Genomic DNA, 17841 nt, shown 5'->3' on the forward strand with positions numbered 1-17841 from the left:
ATTTAATGTCAAGCATTCTCTAGTACATACAGCCCAAGAGGTTTTACACAGTTTTCAGCCCCTTGGTGTACTGTGGCTAGTGGCCTTTCTCCAACTTTACAGTGGCTACCCTAATTTTAAGTGCATCCCTTGCACGTCGTCCTAAACTTTGGAATGTGCCAGTCTGCTACACTCAGTCATAGCCAGCTCTTTGTACTGAAAGATAGCAGCTTTCAGGCAGACCAAAGAGCATCTTTCGCTCAGTTGTGGTCCTGTGTCTACCTCGGTGTGCGTCGCTGGGGACTGCCCGTAGTGCACAGAGTCCTGTGATATGGAATTGGTCAGGATAAAACCCAACAAAAACCACTGCGTCTCTTCCCAGACCTTCTTTGCAAAGGAACATTCCAGAAGGAGGTGGGCGACAGTCTCTTCCCCCAGAGTAACTGCCCCGAGGACAGCATGCAGTGACACCGAGATTCCAGGTGTGCATGAAGGATCTGACAGGGAGGGTGCTTTTCACCCCCCCCCCCCCAGATTTGTCTTGGTGCTGTTTGACAGTTTTGCAGTCGAGGCACTCTGCCAAATGATGTTGACAGTTTGCACAGGGAACCATCCAACATGATCCACTGTATCCTTAACCTGCAAGGCCTTGAGGTCATTAGTGTGGAACATTGCCTGATGAACCTGTGGTTGAAAGTGTTTGTGTGCACAAACATTTCCACAAGGCACAGATGGTACAGCACAGTCCAACTGAACAGAGCATTCTGCAGCAATGTGGTCAGATCCATTCTTTGCAACACTGGGGACTAATAGAACCTCAGCATGTAATAATACTGGGCATTTGCGAACCCAAAGATCTACGCACAACTTGGTGCAGGTGAACACAAAGCTGAGCCCCTATTATAACAGCAGCAAGCTGTGGACACCTGTCATGGATTAGGGACCAAGTGGTCACCAACAGTAGCTCAGCTTCTCCAGACTCCATATTAAACACCTTTTTAAAAAATTACCCTCACACTCTGTCACATAACCAATGATTTCTATAAATTTATTGTTACTTCTTTACTCTTGTCCACAGTGTCCCTCTTCATAAAACTTCAAATCCTTTTGGCCTTTTTCTGGTATCAGTGCACCCGCATTTTCATGAAACTATAAAACTGAACCCCATGTCACCCATTTATCCACACTCTTCAGGACCTTCCCATTAAGTGTTTGCTCCCAAATTTTTCTTCTTCCCAAAGTAATTACCTCACACGTATCCACATTGCCTCTGCCTGCCCCTTCTGCAATACCTTGCAGTAATCTTTAAAGGTTCAGCTAGGTATTTGTCTTTTTGAGTCGCCAGCAAACTTTAAGATCGGGGTCTCTCTGCTCAAGACCAAATCATATACCCAACCAAAGTAGAGCCAGACATCATAAGCCAGCCCCGCACAGTAGTTTAGACATAACCAGACGGAGCCCCTGTGAATACAGAGGCTGGAAATACAGTCCGTGATCAAACTGCACGGGTCCATCTCATTTCCATGTCCAATGTGCTGGAACTGACTGAACATAGACACAGGGCCTGACTTAACACTTTGAATTTCATTAAAGTCAAGCTCAGGAAAAGAGAGATTTTTTTTTTAAACGTGTCGCAAGCCGGCAAACTGTGAAAAGATGAAGACATTGAAAAGTATGAAAGTTTTTGTTGGAGAAAACCAGAGTTGTTCGTGAGAGCAATGGGCTGTGTCTCTGGGCGATCAAATAGCCACTACCGCATCCAGCTCACACGATCTGCAAACAGAGCCATCCTTATTTTGGGCTGTAGGGGGCACGCCGAGGGTCATGCTACAAAAATGTAACATGAAAGTTTACTTTTAAAGGACTGGCACCAAAACGGCGTCGTTAGGGTGCCCAGGTGTAAAAGAGTTTATAACTCCGTCCTGTTATATAAATATGCCTGGGGCAGACAAACAGGGATTGAAGAAAGCAGCACAAAGTGCGGCACAAACATCCGCCTGGAGCAAAACAAGAAACTCCAGCAAGTTAGTTTCCTGCTCCAGCCAATGCCTCTCCTATAAAAGTTCCCAGCGACATCTGATCGATCCGCCACATTTCTAAGAAAACAATCGGCACCTTATTTCACTTCAGTGGCAAATCAATAACAACCTTACTGGGTTTTTTTTCTTTCAGTTTAAAAACTAAAAATGGATACAAACCGTGTTGTAAAATTCAGCAATGTTTGAGAGGATCACGTAATTCCCCTCACACCAGTCCACTTCGGAACTGCCAGCCTGCAACTGGTTCCAAAACCGGCTCATACTTGGACTTTATTGATCTCGGTCCTAGTTAAAGCTGGGGGTGGAGGGTGAAGGTGATCATTCTGGACCGTCTGCTCTCGCTCTGTACATCCAGCCTCAGGAGCCTTCACACCAACCCTGACAACGACAGGCCCGGTAATGAGCTATTCCTCCTTTTTCCTGCAATGTCACTCAGGAGAGTCCCAGTTTTTTTTTCTCTCTCTGTTTTCCTGACCTCGGGTTTCCCTTCCCGTGAACCACATTGCTCTGGGGCAATGGGACGCCTCCTCTCTTCTTGAGATCGCTCCGGTTCGGATCTGCTGCTTCCATCCCCAGAGTCAGCCTCCCTCCCCTTGGGCGTCTCTCTGCTCCCGGGCGGGAACAGATTATATTTGTCGTCGTCCCCCCCCCCCCCCCTCTTTGCTGAGGACGAAAAGTTTGAACGGTGCAGGAACCACATCTCCAGGACCATCATCTGGTTTATGGTGTCAGCTTTAACCTGAGCCTTCACTGGTCAACCCCTTTCCTAGATCTGGTTTAGCTAAGTGGGCTAGACAGCTGGTTTGTAATGCAGAACAAGGCGGTTCAATTCCCGTACCAGCTTACCTGAACAGGCGCCGGAATGTGGCGACTAGGGTTTTTCCACAGTAACTTCATACTTGTGACAATAAAAGATTATTATTATTCCTGTATTATCTCTTTTTCTCTTCTGTTTGATTGTGCCCGCTGTAATTTTTCGGGAATACGTTTAAGATCGTTTTTCATCAGCACGGTTTAAAATAATAAATAATAATAAAATAAAAAAGATCAGGTTCAATCCCCAAATCGTGATTAAATACGAAAAACTCATTTTGACAATGGGACGGTAAAACTGAAATGTATAAGTTTCGGGAGGTGGTTTGAGAGCAGAGACTGCAGTGTGAATCCTGGTGTCAATCCAGTGAAGGTATAGGTAAGAGTGTGTCCTTGATGCTTCAAAAGAAAATGAGCAGAGTTAAGACCAGAACCTTTTTTTACAACATCCACTATTGTGATTGTGTTTTTTTTACAACACTATCGCAATACTGGGTGTTATGTTCAGGTGTTTTGAGCATAAAAGCCAAGATGTAAAGGAGAATCCATGTAAAACCTCGTAAACCCACTAGCAGGACATTCTGCAGCTTTTGACTCCACGCTATAGAGGGAGGGGGACACAGTGCAGATGCACGAGGGTGCCACCTGGTGTGGTGTATTGCAAATACAAATGAAGACTGCAAGCTTGTGAATTGCTGTTGTTAAAGCAAAGCAATGTGTGAAATGTGGTCCAAGGAACAGGAAATAAAATATGGGAAGAGGGTGGGCACATAATATTAGGACTACTGCTCAATCAGAACACATTCTAGTTGGGTTGAGTGACCTGTTTCTTGTTGTAATTCGATCTAAAAAGCGCAGGAGCTGCGAGTCAGAGCTGAGATTTTAAAAGATCGCGGCCTAGTTTCGGGAGCCGTTCGGAGGAGGAGGAGCAGTCTCTGTCAGGGGGAGAACCTGAGAACATCTAAGACACTCAGAAGGTAAGAAGGTAAGTAAGTGATTTTTACTCATTTTTACTTATATACCTTTTTCAAATTGTGTGTCTCTAGGGGGAAACTGAAGTGACATCACAGAAAAGCTGTGACCTGAGTGGCTGGTTGGGAATCTACACTAAATTTTAAAAATTAAGCATTGGTAACTAATTAAACATAATTACTTAATTATAATTTAGAGGGGTATCTAAGCCAGAGATCGGAGAGTACTATATTTAGCTTTCGCATTTATATTAGAAATCTAGTGCTAGGAAACAGATAGTTAACAGTTACTTTAAAAATAATTTTTTTTAAAAAATGTTTTTAACTTTTAATTTTAATTAATTGACGCAATGTCAGTTAGAGGGGTGCAGTGCTCTGACTGTGAGATGTGGCAGGTCCGGGAGGCTTCCAGCGTCCCGGATGGCTTCATCTGCAGAAAGTGCACCCAACTGGAGCTCCTCACAGACCGCATGGTTCAGTTGGAGCAGCAATTGGATGCACTTAGGAGCATGCAGGTGGCGGAAAGCATCATAGATCGCAGTTATATAAATGTGGTCACACCCAAGGTGCAGGCAGAGAAATGGGTCACCACCAGAAAGGGCAGGGAGTCAGTGCAGGAATCCCCTGTGGTTGTCCCCCTCTCGAACAGGTATACCCCTTTGGATACTGTCGGGGGGATAGCCTATCAGGGGAAAACAGCAGCAGCCAGAGCAGTGGCACCACGGCTGACTCTGATGTTCAGAAGGGAGGGTCAAAGCGCAGAAGAGCAATAGTAATAGGGGACTCTATAGTCAGGGGCACAGGTAGGCGCTTCTGTGGACGTGAAAGAGACTCCAGGATGGTATGTTGCCTCCCTGGTGCCAGGGTCCAGGATGTCTCCGAACGGGTAGAGGGCATCCTGAAGGGGAAGGGCAAACAGGCAGAGGTCGTTGTACATATTGGTATTAACGACATAGGCAGGAAGGGGCATGAGGTCCTGCAGCAGGAATTCAGGGAGCTAGGCAGAAAGTTAAAAGACAGGACCTCTAGGGTTGTAATCTCGGGATTACTCCCTGTGCCACGTGCCAGTGAGGCTAGAAATAGGAAGATAGAGCAGCTAAACACGTGGCTAAACAGCTGGTGTAGGAGGGAGAGTTTCCGTTATCTGGACCACTGGGAGCTCTTCCGGGGCAGGTGTGACCTATATAAGGACGGGTTGCATCTAAACTGGAGAGGCATAAATATTCTGGCCACGAGGTTTGCTAGTGTCACACGGGAGGGTTTAAACTAGTATGACATGGGGGTGGGCACGGGAGCAATAGGTCAGAAGGTGAGAGCATTGAGGGAGAACTAGGGAATAGGGCCAGTGGGGCTCTGAGGCAGAGCAGACAGGGAGGAGTTGCTGAACACAGCGGGTCTGGTGGCCTGAAGTGCATATGTTTTAATGCAAGAAGTATTACGGGTAAGGCAGATGAACTTAGAGCTTGGATTAGTACTTGGAACTATGATGTTGTTGCCATTACAGAGACCTGGTTGAGGGAAGGGCAGGATTGGCAGCTAAACGTTCCAGGATTTAGATGTTTCAGGCGGGATAGAGGGGGATGTAAAAGGGGTGGTGGAGTTGCGCTACTGGTTAGGGAGAATATCACAGCTGTACTGCGGGAGGACACCTCAGAGGGCAGTGAGGCTATATGGGTAGAGATCAGGAATAAGAAGGGTGCAGTCACAATGTTGGGGGTTTACTACAGGCCTCCCAACAGCCAGCGGGAGATAGAGGAGCAGATAGGTAGACAGATTTTGGAAAAGAGTAAAAACAACAGGGTTGTGGTGATGGGAGACTTCAACTTCCCCAATATTGACTGGGACTCACTTAGTGCCAGGGGCTTAGACGGGGCGGAGTTTGTAAGGAGCATCCAGGAGGGCTTCTTAAAACAATATGTAGACAGTCCAACGAGGGAAGTGGCAGTACTGGACCTGGTATTGGGGGATGAGCCCAGCCAGGTGGTAGAAGTTTCAGTAGGGGAGCATTTCGGGAACAGTGACCACAATTCAGTAAGTTTTAAAGTGCTGGTGGACAAGGATAAGAGTGGTCCTAGGATGAATGTGCTAAATTGGGGGAAGGCTAATTATAACAATATTAGGCGGGAACTGAAGAACATAGATTGGGGGCGGATGTTTGAGGGCAAATCAACATCTGACATGTGGGAGGCTTTCAAGTGTCAGTTGAAAGGAATTCAGGACCGGCATGTTCCTTTGAGGAAGAAGGATAAATACGGCAATTTTCGGGAACCTTGGATAACGAGAGATATTGTAGGCCTCGTCAAAAAGAAAAAGGAGGCATTTGTCAGGGCTAAAAGGCTGGGAAAAAAACAAAGCCTGTGTGGAATATAAGGAAAGTAGGAAGGAACTTAAGTAAGGAGTCAGGAGGGCTAGAAGGGGTCACGAAAAGTCATTGGCAAATAGGGTTAAGGAAAATCCCAAGGCTTTTTACACGTACATAAAAAGCAAGAGGGTAGCCAGGGAAAGGGTTGGCCCACTGAAGGATAGGCAAGGGAATCTATGTGTGGAGCCAGAGGAAATGGGCGAGGTACTAAATGAATACTTTGCATCAGTATTCACCAAAGAGTAGAAATTGTTAGATGTTGAGTCTGGAGAAGGGTGTGTAGATAGCCTGGGTCACATTGAGATCCAAAAAGATGAGGTGTTGGGAGTCTTAAAAAATATTAAGGTAGATAAGTCCCCAGGGCCTGATGGGATCTACCCAAGAATACTGAAGGAGGCTGGAGATGAAATTGCTAAGGCCTTGACAGAAATCTTTGGATCCTCACTGTCTTCAGGTGATGTCCCGGAGGACTGGAGAATAGCCAATGTTGTTCCTCTGTTTAAGAAGGGTAGCAAGGATAATCCAGGGAACTACAGGCCGGTGAGCCTTACTTCAGTGGTAGGGAAATTACTGGAGAGAATTCTTCGAGACAGGATCTACTCCCATTTGGAAGCAAATGGACGTATTAGTGAGAGGCAGCATGGTTTTGTGAAGGGGAGGTCGTGTCTCACTAACTTGATAGTGTTTTTCGAGGAGGTCACAAAGATGATTGATGCAGGTAGGGCAGTGGATGTAGTCTATATGGACTTCAGTAAGGCCTTTGACAAGGTCCCTCATGGTAGACTAGTACAAAAGGTGAAGTCACATGGGATCAGGGGTGAGCTGGCAAGGTGGATACAGAACTGGCTACGTCATAGAAGGCAGAGAGTAGCAATGGAAGGATGCTTTTCTAATTGGAGGGCTGTGACCAGTGGTGTTCCACAGGGATCAGTGCTGGGACCTTTGCTGTTTGTAGTATATATAAATGATTTGGAGGAAAATGTAACTGGTCTGATTAGTAAGTTTGCAGACGACACAAAGGTTGGTGGAATTGCGGATAGCGATGAGGACTGTCAGAGGATACAGCAGGATTTAGATTGTTTGGAGACTTGGGCGGAGAGATGCCAGATGGAGTTTAATCCGGCAAATGTGAGGTCATGCATTTTGGAAGGTCTAATGCAGGTAGGGAATATACAGTGAATGGCAGAACCCTCAAGAGTATTGAAAGTCAAAGAGATCTAGGAGTACAGGTCCACAGGTCACTGAAAGGGGCAACACAGGTGGAGAAGGTAGTCAAGAAGGCATACGGCGTGCTTGCCTTCATTGGCCGGGGCACTGAGTATAAGAATTGGCAAGTCATGTTGCAGCTGTATAGAACCTTAGTTAGGCCACACTTGGAGTATAGTGTTCAATTCTGGTCGCCACACTACCAGAAGGATGTGGAGGCTTTAGAGAGGGTGCAGAAGAGATTTACCAGAATGTTGCCTGGTATGGAGGGCATTAGCTATGAGGAGCGGTTGAATAAACTCGGTTTGTTCTCACTGGAACGAAGGAGGTTGAGGGGTGACCTGTTAGAGGTCTACAAAATTATGAGGGGCATAGACAGAGTGGATAGTCAGAGGCTTTTCCCCAGGGTAGAGGGGTCAATTACTAGGGGGCATAGGTTTAAGGTGAGAGGGGCAAGGTTTAGAGTAGATGTACGAGGCAAGCTTTTTACACAGAGGGTAGTGGGTACCTGGAACTCGCTGCCGGAGGAGGTGGTGGAAGCAGGGACGATAGTGACAGTTAAGGGGCATCTTGTCAAATACATGAATAGGATGGGAATAGAGGGATACGGACCCAGGAAGTGTAGAAGATTGTAGTTTAGTCGGGCAGCATGGTCGGCACGGGCTTGGAGGGCCGAAGGGCCTGTACCTGTGCTGTACATTTCTTTGTTCTTTGTTTGTTCTAAAACAATATTAGGCCAAATCTCGGAATTATCAAATTACGCAGCAGTTATGTTATTAGTTGAGGCTCGATAATAATTCAGTGAATGTGAGTTCAAATCCCACCGTGGCACTTACAGGAATGTAAATTTGGGTTACAAAATCTAAATTAAAATGCTAGTATCAGTAAAGTTAACCATGAAAGTCTTAGATTGTGATTTTAAAAACCCACTCATCATACCGTTTAGGGAAGGAAACCTGTCATCCTTACTTGGACTGGCATATTTCTGACTCTAGTCTCACATCAATATATTTGGCTTTGTCACACCTTCTGATGCGAGTAAGACGTTCAATTGAATCAAACTGCTTCAAAGAATAACATTGTGGGAGCACTTTCACAACATCGAAAGGAGTGGTTGAAGAAAAAGGGCCCCAACCACTGTCCCAGGGAAACTCAGGGATAAGTAATGAATGTCAGACTTGCCAGAACAGCCCACGCCCTGAAAAATGGGCCTTAAAATAAGTCACAAAAATTAACCATAGTAGCACAAATAAAATCCAAGAGTAGTGTTGGTGACTATAGGTCAGGGACGGTTCACACATCAGGCAACCAAACTTCTTCTCATATACTTTTCAGGAGTGCAAGAAGTGTTGGTAGTATATAGAGCATATTCAATTGCACAAAGTATCACGAAGAGCTGGGACACAGATTTGATTTCTCACTATGTTAAAATTCTGACCTCAGGGGATTGATTGTGGCGACTAGGGTTTTTTCACAGTAACTTCATACTTGTGACAATAAAAGATTATTATTATTATTAAGTGATGTGGGTGCAGGAATAGCAGCTTTCCCGCGGGCTCAGGCATCACTCACTTTATAATCTGTATTTTATTCTGTTTGCCCAGCACATGCTAGCATAATCTGAAAGCTAATATTTGGAGGTATGTCCCTGGAAGACCTTTGGATAAGTAGTGGAGAGAAAATGCAAAATATGTGAAGAAATCTGATGATAAAAGGGTGCAGTCAGATTTGGCGGGGGTGGAGCTGTCTTTTCAATATGGTGATTTGATCCACGAGCAGACTCTCACCCTGGCACTCACTGAGGCACTGAAAATAATGACTGCAAACATTACCCGAGTAATAGATCAGAGACTCAGCTTACTGACGGAAATCTTTTTTTTTAAATTTAGAGTACCCAATTATTTTTTTCCAATTAAGGGGCAATTTAGCGTGGCCAATCCACCTACCCTGCACATCTTTGGGTTGTGGGGGTGAAACCCACTCAGACACAGGGAGAATGTGCAAACTCCACACGGACAGTGACCCAGGGCCGGGATTCGAACCCGGGTCCTCAGCGCCGTAGGCAGCAGTGCTAACCACTGTGCCACCGTGCTGCCCCACTGACGGAAATCTTGAATCATAGAATCCCTCCAGTGCAGAAGGAGGCCATTCGGCCCATCAAGTCTGCACAAACCCTTCAAAAGACCATCCTGCCTAGACCCAATACCCTCCCAATTCCTGCAACCCTACGCTTAGCGGCAATTTAGCATGGCTAATCCACCTAACTTGCACATCTTTGGACATCGTGGGAGGAAACTGGAGCACCCAGAGGAAATCCACGCAGGCAAAGGGAGAATGTGCAATTTCCACAGTGACAACCACCTGAGGTTAGAATCAAACTCAGTCCCTGGCGTTGTGAGGCAGCAGTGCTAACCACTGTGCCACCGTGGCTTATGCTGCAGAATACGAATAAGAGGCTCAATGAAACGAAAGAATCCTGAACGTCGAAAAGGTTGTTTCCTCAGCTGAAGCTCACGCTTCGTCCTTGGTAAAACCAGCTATGTAGCATGTCAGAAACCCTGGAAGATTTGAAGAACCGAGGCCAGAGAAAGAATATCCAGGTTGTCGGTCTGTCAGAAGGGATGGAGGGTAAGGCTCCTGTTAAAACATGGAACTCAACCAGGCCCAACAAGAGAAACATGAGACACAATGGGCAGGGCGGGGGGGGGGGGGGGGGCGGGGGGGCAAGTGCAACAACCTGAGCTTAATGGGGGAAAAAAACAAGGCGAAAACCAGTGGGAAGTGAAACACGGGACCACCATTGCCACTGGGGTCTGATGTAGGAAACTGTGATGTATCTGTGTAAATAGTTGATGCCGATCTATGTGTAAATAGTTTCTGTTTCACTCTTTATTTTTTTGTTCTTTTTTTTTCATCTCCTATTGATTGTTCATAATTATAATTGTTTTAACAAAAAACAAATACTCAATAAAAACATTTTTAAAAAGAACCGAGTGGTGCCATTGCCAGGAGGTGTGTGGAGGGTACAGGTCTTCGTGGGTGGGTCCAAATGCGGGAAGGGCTTTTGAATCCAATTCCCTTGTTGGCTTTTTTCCCTCTCCTGCTTGTTGAGGAGGTTGTCTCCTGATGGTAATGACAGTCTGGCCGCAGGGTTAGCCCTGCAGGCCTCACCTTTGTTGAGGAATGCCTCCTTAGAACAATTGTGGCTGTGATTCATTTGTTTTTTTGTTGTGTGAGGGTTTCAATGTTGTTGACTGTATTCTGCCCTGGTACAGACAGGTCTTTCATCTGAGAGAAGAACATGTTGGGTATATTCTGGTCCCTGGTTTTACCTGTGAGGTTATGGCACGTGCATGAATGGGGCATGAAAATCCTACCCAACGTTTTTTCTGGTGGCCTACGAAATGGGAGTAACTAATCTTAAGCTTTGCTCTTGGAGTGCACTTGAAATTCATCAACCTATCAAAAGGTAAACTTCTTTTCTTAAGAAGGAAAAAGTGGACATAGCCTTGTCACAGGAGACTCACTTGGATGACAAGGAGCATTTAAAGTTAAGGTTGGTTTGGGTGGGGCAGGTGTCACTTGCTTCCTTCTCGACAAGCAGCGGGGATGTGGCAGTTTTGGTCAACGAGAATGTCCCCTTCAAAGTGAAAAATTGTGTTTAGGATAAGGGAGGCAGGTACGTGATTGTCAAGGGGTTAGTACGTGGAGAGGCTGTTTCAGTAAAGAATGCATATGGCCCACCAAACTATTCCTTGGAGTTTATCACTAAGGCCTTTTCAGATTTTGCAGAGATGGCCTTGGCTACCTTAATGGGACTTTAATTGGCATCTGAACCTCTTTTAAAAAAAAAAAAATTTAGAATAGCCAATTATTTTTTTCCAATTAAGGGGCAATTTAGCGTGGCCAATCCACCTACCCTGCATATTTTTGGGTTGTGGGTGCAAAACCCACGCAAACACGGGGAGAATGTGCAAACTCTACACAGACAGTGACCAAAGCCAGGATCGAACCTGGGACCACAGCGCCGTGAGGCAAGCATCTGAACCGCTTGATGGACGAGCTCCCGGTTATTAGAAATCCTCCCACTTTGCAGGCTATGGCACGGGCTTCACTGCATGAGGAAATAGGATATCTGGACACTTGGAGGACCTTGCTTCTAGAGATAGGGGGCGCGATTCTCCGATAATGAGGCAGAGTGTCCACGCTGTCGTGAAAGCCGTCGCGTTTCACGATGGTGCAATACAGCCTCGGGCACAATCAATTCAGGCCCCGATAAGGTGTCTCCGCAGGCACCACTGTCCCATAGTGAGGACAGGGGGCCACCGGGCTCCCCAAGGGAGGAGGAGGTTCTGGTGGCCGTCCCAGTTACTCCAGCAAGGGAGGTCTCGGAACACTCGGACACCCCCCGTTCCGTCCCTGGTGCATCTGGTGGGCAGCGGGTAGAGCAGGGTGGCACCACGCTATCCAGCACGCCCGCCGAGCAGCCTGGCCCATCCAAGCCGGGTCCCCAGGAAACGCGCGTGAAAGTGGACCAACGTCGCTGGGCAGGAGTCTCAGCAGTCTGCCTCCACTCCTGCTGTACCATCTGGGGACACACCAAGACGTAGTGATAGGGCCCGTAAGGCCAAGAAGTTAGACACATAGTAAGTTGGCACGGGTGAAGGGCACAGCTTAGGTATAGGGGCTAGGGCACTTGTATGTGAATGTCACGATTAAATTCACTGTAACACCAAACCTAGGTGCCTCTGTGCTATGTCCGGTGCCTGAGTGGTCGTGAGGGGGACTGATGATGTGGAGGGTCGAAGTTCCGTGCAACGGTGAGGCCGGGGTGTCCCCCGCCCCCCCACCCCCCCACCCCAAACACCCCGTCGCCCTCTGCACACCGACGCCAGATGCCCCACATGGCCATGTGGTGGGTTGTCCGTGACACATACAGGGGCCGCCGAGGTGGAGGGTGTAGCTGTGGCCATGAGTCAGACATTGTCTAGTGATCCGGAGCTTACAGGTCATCTCAGAACGGGTTGTCATCATTCAACATGGCACTGATCACACCCGCTGACACAAGCAACTGTGTTAAAACATTCCCGATGTGCCGCAGGTGTAAGGTGCTGCGAAAGTGGCGGTGTGGGCGGTAGGGTTGTGCGATGGTGCGGGAAGTGGGGGGTGCTGGGTGGTGCAGTTGTGCGCAATCCGTGGTGCAAATGCCTTGCTCAGCGATGCCCTCCCCCTAGTTTGTGAAACGTGCGGCGATCAACACGTCGCGTGCTTGCTCTCCGAGCCGGTGTCGTCATGCAGCCTCCAAGCCATATCCCGCCCCCTGGTCGTGTCTGTGCCCCCCCCCCCCCCCCCACCATCCTCCTCCTCCTCATGTTCAGAGGCCCCCATCGGCCTTCTCCTGTGCATCCTCCTCCAGGACCTCACCCCTCTGCTGGGCAATGTTGTGCAAGACGCAGCAGACCACAACTATGTGCCGGACCCTGCCAGGGTGGTACTTCAGGGCCCCTCCAGAGTGGTCCAGGCACCGAAACCTCATCTTCAGGAGGCCAAAGCACCTCTCCACAACACCCCTGGTTGCAGCATGGGCCTCATTATAGCGGATCTCCGTGTCGGACTGTGGCCTCCGTATAGGCGTCATCAGCCACGACCGCAACGGGTAACCCTGTTGCCCAGCAACCAGCCCCTCAGCCAGGGGTGGTGTCCCTCGAAAATAGCGGGGATGAACGAATAAGCGAGTACGAAAGCATCATGCACGCTGCCAGGGTATTGGGCGCACTCGTGCATTATCTTCATGCGATGGTCGCAGACCACCTGAATGTTCACAGAGTAGTTGCCCTTTCTGTTCAGGAAAACATCCCTGTTGTCCAAGGGTGGACGCATGCTGACGTGCACACCATCAATCACCCCCGGACCATCTGCATCCCGGCTACAGAGGCGAATCCCGCTGCCCGGTCAGCTTGGTGTGCGCGGTCCTCTGGAAAATTAATGTATCTGTCCGCGATGTCATACAGGCCGTCGGTGACGGCCTGGATGCACCGGTGCACCGATGCCTGCAAGATTCCAGAGAGGTCCCCACTCGCCGCCTGGAAGGACCCCATTGCGAAGAAATTAATGGGACCTGTCACCTTGACGGCCACCGGGAAAGCATGTCCTACCCCCGTTCCACGTGGTGACAGGTGTGCCACGAGATGGCATATATGTGCCACGGTCTCCCGGCTCAATCGGAGTCCCCGCCTGCATGCCGCACCTGGAAGCTCCTGGAACGACATGCGGTCCCGATAGACTCGAGGCCGCATGGGGCGCCCCCGGCGCCTTGGCACCACCACCTGCTCTTGCTCTTTCCCCTGTGCCCCATCAGGATCCGATTCAGCGTCCTGCGCATGCCCGATGATGTGGTGGTCATTGTCACCCTCCGCCTCCTCATGCACTTGTCAGGCGGGAGGGCCTGCAGCATGAGCGGCTGGCACGGGGCCCTCTGCAGCCAGTCCCTCTGCTGCAGCCACCGCTGCAGCAGCTGCTCTGAGCCGCCTTTGGTGGCAGCGAAGAATGGCTACCTGCAGGGCAGCCGCTCCCACCACAGCGGCAAACATTGCTGGATGGTGTGCAAACATAATGACCTACACGAATGGAGGGGGGGGTTGGGAAGGAGAGACGACAACAACATGTTTAACGATGGCGCTTTGACACCTCGACAGCCAGGGCCCATGGGATACATGTGTGCCCCGGCTGCGTGCTACCGCTGCAGGCACACATGCAACCTTCGCTCTGCCCACAGTCTCCGTCCACCGCGCACTTAACCCCGTCCCTCCTCATTGAGGTGCCACTTGCCTCGGCCCATCAGCGTGACCTGCACTTGGAAGCGTGTCTTCGCCACCGTCCTGCCATGGAAGGCCGGCTGGCATGTCGCTCCCGTGGGTAACCGTGCCGACCTCACCCCCCCTCCCAACAGCACGGCAGCATCATTTCCTCCACCCCCTCCTCCTTCCTCCAACCCTCCTCCTTCCTCCACCCCTCCTCCTTTCTCCACCCCCTCCTCCTTCCTCCACCTTCTCCTCCTTCCTCCACCCCTCCTCCTTCCTCCACCCCCCCTCCTTCGTCCACCTCCTCCTCCTTCCTCCATCCCCTCCTCCAACCCGCCCCCCATGCATTGCAGCATCCTCCTCCAACCCCCCCCCCCCCCCCGGGCATTGCGGCATCCTCCTCCAACCACCCCCCCTCCCCCAAACCCGCCCCCCCTCCCACCGGGCAGTGCGGCATCCTCCTCCATCCCCCCCTCCTCCAATCCCCACCCCCCAGGCATTGCGGCATCCTCCTCTGAACACCCCCCCCTCACCCCCGGGCACTGTGGCATCCTACTCCAAGAGCCTCCCCCCCCCCCCCCCCGCCCCCCCAGCACCGGCCATGGACGACACCTCCTGTTGCCGATGGTGTGGCCGGCCACTCACCTCCTTCCTCGACTGGCTGACAAATTTATTTAACAGGTGTGAACGGCGACGGCGTGACCTAGGGTCACGCCTTCGGGACTTCGGACCATCCGGCCCACTGAATAGCAGGGGGCCCGGAGAATCGTCGTACTTGGAACTGTCATAAGAACATAAGAACTAGGAGCAGGAGTAGGCCATCTGGCCCCTCGAGCCTGCTCCACCATTCAATGAGATCATGGCTGATCTTTTGTGGACTCAGCTCCACTTTCCGGCCCAAACACCATAACCCTTAATCCCTTATTCTTCAAAAAAACTATCTATCTTTATCTTAAAAACATTTAATGAAGGAGCCTCTACTGCTTCACTGGGCAAGGAATTCCATAGATTCACAACCCTTTGGGTGAAGAAGTTCCTCCTAAACTCAGTCCTAAATCTACTTCCCCTTATTTTGAGGCTATGCCCCCGAGTTCTGCTTTCACCCGCCAGTGGAAACAACCTGCCCGCATCTATCGTATCTATTCCCTTCATAATCTTATATGTTTCTATAAGATCCCCCCTCATCCTCCTGAATTACAACGAGTACAGTCCAGTCTACTCAACCTCTCCTCGTAATCCAACCCCTTCAGCTCTGGGATTAACCTAGTGAATCTCCACTGCACACCCTCCAGTGCCAGTACGTCCTTTCTCAAGTAAGGAGACCAAAACTGAACACAATACTCCAGGTGTGGCCTCACTAACACCTTATACAATTGCAGCATAACCTCCCTAGTCTTAAACTCCATTCCTCTAGCAATGAAGGACAAAATTTAATTTGCCTTCTTAATCACCTGTTGCACCTGTAAACCAACTTTTTGCGATTCATGCACTAGCACACCCAGGTCTCTCTGCACAGCAGCATGTTTTAATATTTTATCATTTAAATAATAATCAATTTTGCTGTTATTCCTACCAAAATGGATAACCTCACATTTGTCAACATTGTATTCCATCTGCCAGGCCCTAGCCCATTCACTTAGCCTATCCAAATCCCTCTGCAGACTTCCAGTATCCTCTGCACTTTTTGCTTTACCACTTATCTTAGTGTCGTCTGCAAACTTGGACACATTGCCACTTGGTCCCCAACTCCAAATCATCTATGTAAATTGTGAACAGTTGTGGGCCCAACACTGATCCCTGAGGAACACCACTAGCTACTGATTGCCAACAAGAGAAACACCCATTAATCCCCACTCTTTGCTTTCTATTAATTAACCAATCCTCTATCCATGCTACTACTTTCCCCTTAATGCCATGCATCTTTATCTCATGCAGCAACCTTTTGTGTGGCACATTGTCAAAGGCTTTCCGGAAATCCAGATATACCACATCCATTGGCTCCCCGTTATCTACCGCACTGGTAATGTCCTCAAAAAATTCCACTAAATTAGTTAGGCACGACCTGTCCTTTATGAACCCATGCTCCGTCTGCCCAATGGGACAATTTCCATCCAGATGCCTCGCTATTTCTTCCTTGATGATAGATTCCAGCATCTTCCCTACTACTGAAGTTAAGCTCACTGGCCTATAATTACCCGCTTTCTGCCTACCTCCCTTTTTAAAACAGTGGTGTCACGTTTGCTAATTTCCAATCCGCCAGTACCACCCCAGAGTCTAGTGAATTTTGGTAAATTATCACTAGTGCATTTGCAATGTCCCTAGCCATCTCTTTTAGCACTCTGGGATGCATTCCATCAGGTCCAGGAGACTTGTCCACCTTTAGCCCAATTAGCTTGCCCATCACTACCTCCTTGGTGATAACAATCCTCTCAAGGTCCTCACCTGTCATAGCCTCATTTCCATCAGTCACTGGCATGTTATTTGTGTCTTCCACTGTGAAGACCGACCCAAAAAACCTGTTCAGTTCCTCAGCCATTTCCTCATCTCCCATTATTAAATCTCCCTCCTCATCCTCTAAAGGACCAATATTTACCTTAGCCACTCTTTTTTGTTTTATATATTTGTAGAAACTTTTACTATCTGTTTTTTTATTCTGAGCAAGTTTATTCTCATAATCTATCTTGTTCTTCTTTATAGCTTTTTTAGTAGCTTTCTGTTGCCCCCTAAAGATTTCCCAGTCCTCTTGTCTCCCACTGATATTTGCTACTTTGTATGTTTTTTCCTTCAATTTGATACTCTCCTTTATTTCCTTTGATATCCATGGTCGATTTTCCCTCTTTTTACCGTCCTTCCTTTTTGTTGGTATAAACCTTTGCTGAGCACTGTGAAAAATCACTTGGAAGGTTCTCCACTGTTCCTCAACTGTTTCACCATAAAGTCTTTGCTCCCAGTCTACCTTAGCTAGCTCTTCACTCATCCCATTGTAATCTCCTTTGTTTCAACACAAAACACTAGTGCTTGATTTTATCTTCTCACCCTCCATCTGTATTTTAAATTCCACCATATTGTGCACCTTCCGAGAGGATCCCTAACTTTGAGATCCTGAATCAATCCTGTCTCATTCCACAGGACCAGATCTAGGACCACTTGTTCCCTCGTAGGTTCCATTACATACTGTTCTAGGAAACTATCGCGGATACATTCTATAAACTCCTCCTCAAGGCTGCCTTGACCGACCTGGTTAAACCAATTGACATGTAGATTAAAATCCCCCATGTTAACTGCTGTACCATTTCTACATGCATCAGTTATTTCTTTGTTTATTGCCTGCCCCACCATAATGTTACTATTTGGTGGCCTATAGACTACTCCTATCAGTGACTTTTTTGCCTTACTCTTCCTGATTTCCTCCCAAATGGATTCAACATTATCCTCCATAGCACCGATGTCATCCCTTACTGTTGCCCGGATGTCATCCTTAAGTAACAGGGCTACACCACCTCCCTTACCATCCACTCTGTCCTTCCGAATAGTTTGATACCCTCGGATATTTAACTCCCAGTCGTGACCATCCTTTAACCATGTTTCAGTAATGGCCACTAAATCATAGTCATTCACGATGATTTGCGCCATCAACTCATTTACCTTATTCCGAATACTACGAGCATTCA

General features: G+C 48.4%; 1 protein-coding gene and 1 long non-coding RNA gene across 2 annotated transcripts in view; one reads left to right on the plus strand and one right to left on the minus strand.

Moving 5' to 3' along the window:
• acer2 (alkaline ceramidase 2) overlaps window positions 1-2568 on the minus strand; it is a 122322-nt gene extending 119754 nt beyond the window's left edge. Inside the window, exon 1 of the mRNA XM_072516942.1 lies at window positions 2178-2568. Within this exon, the coding sequence (XP_072373043.1) occupies window positions 2178-2279 (102 nt within the window). The 5' untranslated portion in view covers window positions 2280-2568. The remainder of the gene's footprint in view (window positions 1-2177) is intronic.
• LOC140429664 (uncharacterized) overlaps window positions 2285-17841 on the plus strand; it is a 31932-nt gene continuing 16375 nt past the window's right edge. Inside the window, exons 1-2 of the long non-coding RNA XR_011949163.1 lie at window positions 2285-2414; window positions 3685-3820. This is a non-coding gene — a long non-coding RNA (uncharacterized lncRNA). The remainder of the gene's footprint in view (window positions 2415-3684; window positions 3821-17841) is intronic.

The sequence above is a fragment of the Scyliorhinus torazame genome, chromosome 9, assembly GCF_047496885.1.
Source record: "Scyliorhinus torazame isolate Kashiwa2021f chromosome 9, sScyTor2.1, whole genome shotgun sequence".
Lineage (NCBI taxonomy): Eukaryota > Metazoa > Chordata > Chondrichthyes > Carcharhiniformes > Scyliorhinidae > Scyliorhinus > Scyliorhinus torazame.